General features: G+C 46.2%; 1 protein-coding gene across 1 annotated transcript in view; it reads right to left on the bottom strand.

The window, feature by feature from the left end:
- LOC142588268 (uncharacterized) overlaps positions 1-12,149 on the bottom strand; it is a 40,238-nt gene that overhangs the window by 26,763 nt on the left and 1,326 nt on the right. Inside the window, exons 3-6 of the mRNA XM_075699842.1 lie at positions 7,365-7,546; positions 5,847-5,894; positions 3,759-3,899; positions 1,920-1,958 (exon numbers count right to left, since the gene is read on the bottom strand). Coding sequence (XP_075555957.1) covers positions 1,920-1,958; positions 3,759-3,899; positions 5,847-5,894; positions 7,365-7,546 — 410 coding nt within the window. The remainder of the gene's footprint in view (positions 1-1,919; positions 1,959-3,758; positions 3,900-5,846; positions 5,895-7,364; positions 7,547-12,149) is intronic.

Here is a 12,149-nt window from a genome sequence, read left to right as displayed (position 1 = left end):
TAAAGAGTTTGTAATCTTACACCGTGAATAAAACGCTCGTAAGCATTGCGATACTTTTCCGTGGGCTGTAAACCAATACATCACATTTTTCCGCTCAAGATTCTCTAAAAGGTTCAGTTTACTGAACTCCAGCATTATTTTCTTTTTTCTTGCAGACCTACGAGTTCTTACACTTCGTGCTTCAGTTGTCTTTTCCTAATTTCTTTTTTAACTTGTCCATTTGTGGCAAATTTTATAGAAAGGCTGATGCCCTGAACCAAAATTCTGCTTGACAAACTCGGTAGAATTTAGCTGTCGCTCTCAAATGCGATAAATTTCATTCATATCAGTTAATAGGTTATCTAGCGAGAACATTTCCCGGGACGATAATGAATCCAGTGACTCTAGGAAGATGTTATATTCAGGTGATCAATTTTTTTTCACAAATATTGTTGAAAATTTCAAATGCAAAAAACAAGAAGGAACCTCAGATACCATGTTCTGAACTCTGCAACTTGTGTCACAATTCTGCAGACTGCACCTATTAAGACATTCAAAGCAGATAAAATCGATCCATTATACAAATCACCAGCAATTTGCGAGCAGGGCTTTTCTAAACACCCGTAAGCATCGCAACAATTACACGTAACCTATAAAGTCATACACCACATTCGTGCGTTTTAGATGTTCTAATAGATGGAGCTGACAAAAGTGTGATATCTGTCTTTTATGCAGAAATGCACAATCTCGTGCTTCGTTTTCTTTTCTTTCTTTCTTTATTCATGGAGAATAGTGGCTTCTCTTTTTCATTGTTTCTTTTTTTAATGTAGGAGGTTTCTATGAAACGTCTGCTTTCTACAGACGCTAGGCTTCAACTTTCTCCCTCGATTGCGAGAACTTTCATTCAAGTCGGTCCGGCAGTTGTCTTGCGAGAGTATGTCTGCATTTTACGCTCATTTACGCTTTCACGCTAAAGTTTCGATCCTCTTAAATTGTGATTTGGTTTTTGCAGATTCGACGAGCGTCATGGCTGAATGGCTCCTCGATTGTGGAATCATACGTGGTTGTATAACATCTGTTGCTTTCAAAAGTAAATTTGGTCGAAAGTCGAAGCTCGTATACCCGTCATTCTCCCCCCCCCCTTTTTTTTTTTCGTCCTTCTTTGCATCCCGCGTGGTGAATCAGAGAAAACTCGCGTTACGGCGGGGATGTTTCTGACGCATTCTGTTTGCGCACAGCGTCGAAAGATGTTGCCAGTCGTCGTTGCAGAACAGAATAGTTCGTGGAAATCGTGTCTATATGAATGGCGATTGATAATGAGCTCGTGTAACGAGAGGTAAGCTTACGACCTGTCATGCGCAATCATCTAAAACATTTGCGACAAAAAAAAAACGTAGCGTACGACAAAAAGTACATAAAACGATTTAATGTCGTTGAAATTGTGGTTGGCTTAATAAAAATGTCATCGTGTATATATATATATATATATATATATATATATATATATATATATATATATATATATATATATATATATATATATATGCGACGACCTTCCACAAGTATTAATTTCAATGGACTTCGCCACAACAAGTTGTTTTGTTGTAATTTCAGCTATTTGTTTGTTTGTTTTTGGGCTCCTGATAACAGAGTGTCGAGTTAGATTCGCGTAAGCATGCTATTCCAGAACTGATATTAGCTTATACGTCTCACACGGAGACTTGCAGAGTGAACTTTCTACAAACGGTGTCTTCCACGTGCTTCACCATCATCACTTTTCTTTTTCCTACACTGTAGAATTAGTTCACGCTCTTCGTTGGCTTGAATAGGCATTAGCGCGCCTAACAGTGTGCCATCGTGTACTTGGTTCTGCTACCATGAGGGCAGAGAACGTTCCTTTACAAACAGGTTTAAGAAACGAAACACCAAAGAGTGCTTACTTTTGCTGCCTTGCCTTGCCTGTGTTTTGCGGACTCTCGCTGCGATTTAGAAAACGAGAACAACGAAATTTGAAATGAATCAAGAAATTGACCCTGTCAACGCGCTCACTTACGAGGCATTTACGCAATGCAAGGAAAGCAAGTTGCGTTGCTTCTTATGGCTTCACGGTTCCACAGTTATGCCACGCAGTAAAGCACGTGGTGAAGCGGTCTAGAATACGAGTGGAAGCAGCGTCGTAAACGGACCACACTGCGCTGCTTGCAACTAACGTTTATTGCATACAACGCATGGAGTATAAATACACTTGCATAAGAAAGGGAGGGGGAGGAGTGGGAGGGAGGAGGGACGAAATGGTAAGAACATATTACTGTGTCTGTCAAACTGTCAGTCGTCGCGCACGTGAACATCCACACAAAATGTTGATCTCTTTATGAACCAGGTTAACTGAAGCTGCTGTAATGGACGCTCTTCTTTGTTACTGTTTGCTTTGCTTCGTCGATTTGGCGTGTCCTCTAGTTTTATACTTCCATAGGGGGCTTTCATTAGGATACCGCAAGCAACCGACAATCTTTGCAGTGCAGTGCCAGTTTGCTGCCTACTCCATATTTTAAAGAAGTTGCGTGCACCCGCTGCATGACCTTCATACAACAGCCCGTTTGTCTAAAGTATAATTTGCGCCAAGACAGCCAAGATGTATAATACTTCGGTGGTACAGGCGGCATACTCTATCCAATTTTTTTATGCCGTGCGTTCTTTCGTCCCATGTTCTCCCCTCATTTGGCCAAATGGAGCCTATATGTACACCCGGCCACAAAATATTACGCACCATGAAATCGGAGAAAAAGCTGGATATTTCCGCAACCTTACAACGCAACTTGGTATTCGCATTTCTGGCCTCGTCTAAAATGTGCTAACAACATTGTCGTATACAGTTCTACTGGCTACTGCCACAGGCTGCTCGGGAATTGAGCGTTTTCCGAGATCCCGTGGTCCGTAAACTTTTGTGGCCGGGTGTACACGTACCAGTCACCACGCGTCGACGCCCTCGTTCAGTGCTTAGGGACACGACGCTGTCAAGCATGCAATTGCTCTGGTCTGTCTCCGCTCTTCAGGCTCATTAACAAAGCCGGCGCTCAGTGCAATGAAAACAACTTGCGTTATCGGCTTCATGATTACACAGCGACGCAGCGTAGCAAAAAGGGTGCGGTATAAGGCTTAACAAAACACTAGAGACTTAGCGGCAACCTGGGGCGGTTTGGGCGGATTACCGGATGGGCGGGGGCATAAACGTGAGCGGCCGGAGCGGTGCAGCCGCCTGGTGTTGTAGAGCTCAATCAGACAAATACAGAGCTAAAATTGCAGTAACCTACTTTATTCTGCTTCGCTGCTGGTGCAAATTTTCGGCAGTGGCGTAATTGTGCTCAACCACCTAAACACAGAGCAAATTACTACATTCTTCTTAGCTGGGGTGTAAGTTCTCGGCAGCGGCGTAATTGTGAACACAATTACGCCGCTGCTGAGAACTTACACCCCAGCTAAGAAGAATATAGTAATTCGCTCTGTGTTTATGTGATTGATCTTTGCACCACCAGCTGGCGCCACCAATGTGGCCGCTCACGTTTACGCCCCCGACCATCCGGCAATCCGCCCAAACCGCCCCGGTTTGCCGGAATAGCGGACACGCTAAAAGTATCTATTACATGGGGTTTTACGTGCCAAAACCGCGACGTTATTATGAAGCGCGGCCGAGGATTTGATCCCGCGACCTCGTGATTAGCAACGTGCTCGCGATGACGTGTGCTCGTGGAACCGCATCAGGGCGACGCGGTCACACTCACGCGGCCTGGTCTGTCTGCGCTCGTCGGACTCCGGCTCGTTGTCTACGCCGAGGTTCGAAGGTTGGTCGTGGTCGTGCGACGCACCTCCGCTGCTTCCGCCTTGAACTCCACTCGGCATGACCACGGGCGGAGAAGCTGAATCTGCGACAGTTTCAGTCTTATAGGTTATACTATATATATATACAGACACAGAGTATGTATATATAGACAATCTATAGACAACACTTTTGTTGTGTGTGTACTCTCTCCATCGACCGTCTGTACACGGAACTGAAGTTTAGCAAACTCAGCAAAGAGTCAATTGGCTAGTACTGACACGTGACGAAAAGCAACCGCTTAATAACTCGATGCTATAGGACAGCGCATGCATAATGCGGAAGGTGTGATTTAAGCTTTACTTCACCGACGGCTGTTGACTCTTTAATTCTGTGTTCTCGTTTCAATTTGCCTTGTTTCGCGCATTTCAATTAAGAAAGAACAGATAATTTCATCTACACTTCCCTTTGCTTCATGTGGTCGGAAGCAGTTATAATCACTTGCTTTTATTTTGAACGCATCCACTTTGAAATGTAATCAGCCCTAACGTACTTTCCGCGCTTATAGTTTAAGCATGTACCTACAGGTACAGTATTCGCGGGTATAGAGGTATTATATACCTACGTGTATATAATTCGCGGAATACCGAATACAGTAGAGCACCGCTACTGGTTCAACCGTAGGACATAGAACTCTTACAGTAATGGCCGACTACGCCATACTTAGCTGAAGACGTAAAGACGCTGGCAGCGACATGATTATTAACACATATTGGCATTTTATTTATTCTTTTTTATTTTTCCTTTAATGAAAACGTTTAGGTTACGCAAAAACGTTTATAACGTGTTGCGGTTGAGCAAAGCGTCACACGACATCGCAACCTGCGCAGCTGCTGTCGTTTATGTGCAGTTGTACAAATAAGACAACACTCGTCTAACAACATACACGTATACCGCAGATATTTGTGCTTGCGTTGCTGTTACAGTCCTTTTCGATGGTTTCCTGCGTTCGTTAAAACATACGTTTTGTCAGCTAGGAGGTCCCGCAGTCAACCAGATTATGAGTGGTTGCGCTTCTCCTCTAAGCGTTTCTTCGATGCCCACATTTTCGACGCCGAGCGTGACTGTTATTTTCAGTTTTGAAGACTTTCTTTGCACAGTTGAAATGAAAAAGAGAACCGGCTAGTTGATGTAAACGTACGGAATTTTATAAAGGAAAGTCTGCGATGAGAACTCCGCTGTCATGCACTATAGAATAATTTACGCTCCTAGAACTGAAAAAGGGTGTAAGTAGATATATAACTCTCACATGTACACCAAAAAGGGCGTAAACATCTGAGTTAAATCCCGATTTACACTCTTATTCATGGTTAAGGGTGTAAATTAGTTTACAGCGCAATAAAGCCAGAGCCCCCTTCACTCGTCCCCTCTAAACATGCACCTGACATCGAATTCTTCTATACGATTATACGGGATACAGTATGAAAACCCGCATGTCCCCATATAAACTATGTTATCAATAAAGGGAAAATCAGACATCAACACCCGTTTGTGACAATTGCTACAAAGGACACCCATACGGGTTCCTCGAATGAAAAGCCTCACAGTTAAAGAAAAATGCGTCCTGGTCCGGGACTCGAACCCGGGATGTCTGATATTCCCTTTATTAATTACTTCTCTCCACCTTGTGGGTTTCCGCAGAGCTATTATGTCAAACTCTTGACTTTGCTTCGTGTTGCCAACAAATTCGACTTCGCCCTGCCACCTGCTAGCTGCCTGGTTAGCTCAGATGGTAAGGCGGCTGCCCCGGAAAGGCGGTGGTCCCGGGTTGGAGACCCGGACCAGGACGAATTTTTCTTCAACTGCGAGGCTTTTCTTTCGAGGAACCCGTTTAGGTTTCCTTTGTAGCAATTGCTACGAACGGGTGTATGTCTGACTTTCCCTTCATTAAACAATGTTATCATATGGCATTATGGTAAGGGGTCCATATTGTTTTCGCTATCTTTCTTTTTTTTATTAAAATGTTGTAAGAGCTGCGGAGCGCAGCACTTGCCTTCTTCCTCTTTCGCGAGCGGTAGGCCCGTGCCCAATATGTCCAGATCTGCGAAGAACACAATCATGTACACCGATGCGCTCGTTACGACAAATGCGAACGGCATTAGATTGCAACTGCTTTTTTTTTTTTCATCACGTCAAAGAAGTTGCTGTTTTTTTTTTGCATTATGAGCGTCTTCTGGCACGCTTAATACGGTTCAATGCAGTTAGAAACTCTGAAATAATTTCGAATAAGCAAAAGAAAAGGAATCAAAGAATTTAAGGAAGCCCGCAAGAGCACTCGAAAAATGCCGCGCGACTTTTCGCTCGGTACTTTCTTTTGTTTTGCGGGCTATCTTAAACGCCCGGGAAAAAAATGAAAAACATTTATGTAGCACGTATTGAGCAACAGAAAAATGGATCGGTAAGGTTTCATGATGGCCTGCAATTTTCTGATTGACAATTCTGCTTTGATTGCAATACTTGAGAAGTTAATGAATATAACTAATCACGTTTTTTAGGCGAAATGAAAAAGTTGTCTCATTAGTTCCAAGCGATGGCAAACATTACCTCCATGGGCCTGTCCAGCGACGAGGTACTCGCATATTTTCATTTTTTTTTTAGTTTTGGCATAAGTTACGTGGGACACCCTGTATGATTCAGGGACACTGCGCGGCTCCTCGAGACCAAAGCGCCAGCTTTAGGTTAGGCGACGGAAAGGGACATTCGACCGGCGGGTGACATGCTCTCAAAAGTCGTACGCCTCGCTTCTACCATGCATTCAGTATGCCCCCCCCCCCTTTGTTCCCCGTCTCAGTGGCTATGGTGTTGGGCTGCTGAGCACGAGGTCGCGGGATCGAATCCCGGCCACGGCGGCCGCATTTCGATGGGGGCGAAATGCGAAAACACCCGTGTGCTTTGATTTAGGTGCACGTTAAAGAACCCCAGGTGGTCAAAATTTCCGGAGTCCTCCACTACGGCGTGCCTCATAATCAGAAAATGGTTTTGGCACGTAAAATCTCAATTATTATTATTATTATTATATTGTTCCCCGTCGTGTTTCTGCACGCGCGACCTGTCTTTCCGGGGGCGGAGGAAAGGGGGTCACGTCTCCGCGACTCCTGAAGAAGCGTAGTTTGCAAGGCGACGGCGATCTGGAAAGGTTTGAACCCCGAGGGCCTAGAACCCCTTAAACTTCGTAAAGTAGCGACACTCTCCTCTTTCGCCTTCACTCCTCCTCGTTTCCACTCTCTTTCATGCTCCCTCCTCGACCGTGGCGGCGCCTACACTGCTCGCGCGTAGCAACGGCGCCAACATGCGCTCCTCACCACTCCGTAGACGCTTCTCGAGCAAAAATGGCGTTGATGCACGGCGCGAAGGCCCACGTGATGCTATTAGGCCAATAGCGACGCGGCGTCGGCCTCGGCCAGAGCGCGCGAGGAGGAGAGGGCATTCTACAAAGCGTGCCGCTACTTTACGAAGTTTAAGGGGCTTTACAAGGGCCATCACTGCAGGAAGAAGGCGAAGCGATACGCACGCGACGTGGTTGTCCTGAGCGCCATGGCGCAAGCCAGGATCCCGCCGACGACCACGAGCGCGATGAATGCGCCGCCGACGTAGATGGCTGAGTCCGGGATCACCGCATCCAGCCGACGACTCGTGCTGCTCAGGGCATCCTCGTTCAGCGCCGACGAGTCCAGCAGCTGCGTGTCAGACACCCTGTGCGCGCGCAGCGCCAAAGCAGAGGTCCACGGCAACGCGTGAGCTTCGACAGCGCAGCTCTCCCGACTTCACAGTCTTTTAAAAAGACGCTCCCCCCCCCACCCCGTATCCTCCTCGGACCCGAAATAAAATGGTAAAACCTCGTTATAACGAAGTTGAAGGGGGAGCCAGAATGACTTCGTTAAACATTGCTTCCTTATAGCCATTATAGCACGTACTGCAATTTGAATATGCAAGAGAATTTCACTTCATTCCTTGTATTCGTTATTTCGCTATATACAGTTTCGTTATACGAGGTTAGAGTGGTGATACAAGATAGCTTTTAAAGTCAATTGTTATCAACAACAGACCTCGTACAAACCTGAATCAGATGGCACGGGTGCGTGCTCACAGCAGCTAGTACCTCGACGGAGAGTCCATGGCCGCGATTTCGTAGCGGTGCTTTCCACTTGATTCTATACTACTTTCGTCATCCAGCGTTCACGACCGGCTGAGCTCATTGGTAACGCGGGTGAGGCGTAGTTCTAACCCCTCAAGCAGCGCGGAAAGCGCGAAAAGGAATAGCATCGGGAACATGCATCGCTGCAAAATCGCAGTTCCATTTTCCAGTTTTCTTCAGATAAAAGCACCCGCTCTTTGCCTAAACATAGAAACAGGGTAAGCATCACGTGGCGGTTCGTTTCCTTGACTTTTCACCCTCTATTGCCGCGTCACCTGGCGACATCTAACATATAGTGCCTACGTCTAGCTTTATTTTACGCCAGGATAGGGATTCGCTAGAATTCTTAGGGTACTTCACGCAATAATTGGTGTGCAAATCCATGCCCCATAGGGTGACGCACTCTGTATTTAAAATGCGGATCTTAAAGGCTATGCTTTTACTGGTTGAATGCGGCGGGAGTGATTTTGGGAGCCGGAAACACGTCATATACGTCTGGCTTTGGTTATCACTCATTTCTGGGGCTATGTATGTATATATGTATCCGTTTATGTTTGTATCTATGTATGTTTGTATCTATATATGTTTGGGTCTAACTGTTCTCGCGCTTACTTGGTTCATTGGGTAGTCAGTGTTCGAATGGGTAGCGCATCGGGCTGCTGGGCTGAGGGAACAGGGCTCGAAACCAACCATTCGACCCACTTGGGCCACTGAGTGTGTGGCACTGTGAAAGAGCTTCGCTGAAGGGCGGCATATATGTTAATACACATTACCACATAATCAGTGACCCAAGTTGGTCACTAGTTTTCATTTACAGGTTTAATATTGAAAATGAAGGAAGCCGATGACCCCGAGGGATGACAAGGGGTCTGAAGGGGTCACATTCCTGCTGTTCGGATGCTGTAGGCGACCAGACGGATTGGCGTCATATCAGGAAACTTGTAGGAGGACGGGGCATATATATATATACCTTACAGCAGCACTTGGAGATGTCCATTTAAGGGAACACATAAACGCGTATACAATCGACTCCCCTTAATTCGACCCTTGCGGGTATGAAATGTTCGGTCGAGTTATCCGAAAGGTCGAATTAACAAACGGCGCAAAATTAATGAATTCAAATTATTTTTTATTGCTTGAAGTTGTAATCTATGTTCTTTTTTTCTTGATCTTGAAACCAGCATGAAGTGAAGAGAGCTTATGTATTCAAAAGTTGCTTCAGCGTGAACGCGACTTCAAACGAGAGTGAACGAATACATGTCTTCACGGGTGGAGGGAACGTCGGCCACGATAACAAAAATAAATTTGAATAAAACAGCTTCACGCCCAGGGAAGCAGTAGCGCCTTACTGCAGCATTCTCGCTGTAGTTATAAGCTGTGGTTTAGCAGCACTGAGTAGTCGCGAAACATGAGACGCTCCTATAGCAACGTGGGTACCGTTCTGCTGTGGTGGAAAAGTGGTGTTTGCTTTGACAAGGGTTCAAATTGTTATATGTAGATAAATTGCGCGACTACTTCGTAATCGTTGCACCAGGTTTCCTTTTACGAATAAAATAGCTTTGCTTAGTGATAACAACATACCGTACAGCGCCCAAAGCAGTGGTAGATGCTGGGCTATAGCTATGTTTGTCCTATGTAACGCATGGTCGAAGCATGCGGCATGACCATGCGAGGTCTTATCGCTGCGCTAACCAGTGTTTTTTTCTTCTTTTATTTTCTTTTAAGAAGAGTATGAAAACCGATATTTCTCCCGTTCTTGTTCATCCCCTCCTTACGACGCACTCACCCGTTTATCGGAAATTGTGTCCTCACAAATCCCTTTGGATAATACTGCATTAGAGGGCCAAAAGGCAATGCCGAAGCACGTAACTTATACCCATCATGCTGGTTCGCAAACCGCAGTGACACCTGTATTGAGCAACGCCATTGGCGTCTTGTAGGAAGCTAACGTATAGACATGGCACAGTGACTTCAGGTCTACTAGACTTGCATTGCGTGAGAACGATGTCGGTAGCTGACGCAAATATTTTATAACGATTGCCGCTTAGATGTTTCGGGGTATCATTGGGCTGGCCGTACAAGAGCACTCCTATGTTCTAGTTCTTACGCCAAGCGATCGGATAATGAGAATGTTTTCCCATTAACCCTGGCAATTCAGAAACGCCACTGATATTTTTTTTCTCTTTATTGCCGGTCTTCGACGTACACATACGGCATAAACAGATACACTTCATAATGGTAAAAGCAATGACTGTCTTGGGCCCTTGCGAATAGTTAAAAACACTTGATTGCCGCTAGTTCATCCAATATATGCATCCATTCGGGTGGTTCTGTTCTCGTTTTATAAGCTTCACGCAGATATAGCACGCTTTCAATGAAATGCTCTCTCGCAGGATGAATAACAAGCCTCTCATGACGCTCATCCATTCTTGTTTTCCACAGGCTATGTAAACATATTACCATAAACATGTCACATGGCATATCTGCGTTTCACCGAATAAAAAATATGCAGACGCTACGCGCTGTAAGAATTGATATAGGCGAAGCTTTGTCTGCTGTTCGCGTTCATTGGCGTTATTTGACTGTAATATATCGACGTGATACAACAGTCGTGAGGGGATGTGAAATGTTACCTTGCCTGCTCCGCTCGACGCTTTATTCTGGGTTGTAGCGTTGTGTGTATATATCTATATATATATATATATATATATATACATATATATATATATATATATAGAGAGAGAGAGAGAGGCAGTTTTGTGAGCTACAACGCTACAACCCAGAATAAAGCGTCGAGCGGAGCAGGCAAGGTAACATTTCACATCCCCTCACGACTGTTGTATAGCTAGACGTCCACAGGGAATTGTGCAGATGCGATGCGGCGTAAATCTTCACACGAGCTTCCCTGGCCTTCTTTCCTTTGTGCCACACTGCTGCCGTATCCTAACGCAGAAAATCCGATGTCGACGTCGTCGCTTGGCGCATAATCATTCTGAACCACAACCGCGCAGGCCCTCCAAGTGGCGCATACCTTGTCTTACATTCTTTACAAAGTCATTCCTCGGAATTGTGAGAACGGCAGCTCATAAAGATATGTCACGAAACAAAGCACCGACAGCGCATGCCTTTTATGTTTTTGTGATCTGGCCACGTCTCGACTACGTCCTGACGTGGCCGGCGTTAGCGGCATGCCGGACAGCAGCAGCCGCAGCAGCCCACATCAGCAGCAGTGGGAAAGTCGAAGAGGCAAAGAAAGCTTCGCTTTAAAACCGACATAGCCATAATTGTTCGCCAGATGCCCGCGCACCACGGCTGATGATGCGCGTCGCATGTTGGTGCAGTCGCGTGAGATTTCCGCATACTGTAGTTACTGCTGCGCCCACAGGCTGCACAGTGGTTCTTCGCTGACCTCGTATGACCGACATCGCGTAAATTTCACGGAGCACGAGCTAAAACATCGCCAATTCGTTCGGCAGCGTGCCACGGCTCGCCCAAGCGAGAGAGGAGGAAGGGCAACGTGACCCCTTCCCTCCACGCCCAATGACAAGGTCACGTCGGACATTGTGCTCGGTGCCATGGTACCAGGATAGTGTCGGTGATCACAACTCTGGCGTTTCGAGACCGATTTCAGCACCAAATTAAAATATCTTACACGTGTTTCCCAACCTTCATGCTCACTAATTAAGTTTCATCCTTATACGCGCAAGTAGCCCGTAGGAGAGTTTCCGCAACTTCTAAAATATGTGCCCGTACTCTTTTTAAGAGGAAGCACAGCCTTGCTAGTAAATTACGCTTGGAACATGCTTTGTAGGACAGTGAGGACGCAGGAGGGAAAAGGAGGGGGATGGCGACGCCACCGTGAAGCTTTCACGCCAGTCGGCCGTTACGTCATCAGTGGCGTAGCTTGGTCGTCTGGCACCCGGGGCCCATAGGTCTTCTGTCACCCCCCTCCCCGGGTGTAGCCGCCAGAAAGAGGAGTGTCTTCAGACGTATATGACACCCCTCCCCCCCCACTGGCCCCTTGCACCCGGGGCCCACGGCCCCCCGGCCCCCCCCTGTCGCTACGCCACTGCGTCATTGATTTTGAGAGCGTCTATAGTCGTGACTGATCGATTGTTCACCGGCAATGAAGGACTCCACAGCATTCTGTAAAAGTAACCA

This window comes from Dermacentor variabilis, chromosome 7, assembly GCF_050947875.1.
Source record: "Dermacentor variabilis isolate Ectoservices chromosome 7, ASM5094787v1, whole genome shotgun sequence".
Lineage (NCBI taxonomy): Eukaryota > Metazoa > Arthropoda > Arachnida > Ixodida > Ixodidae > Dermacentor > Dermacentor variabilis.
Note: the sequence above shows the minus strand (reverse complement) of the source record. Positions and strands in the feature narration are given on the sequence as shown.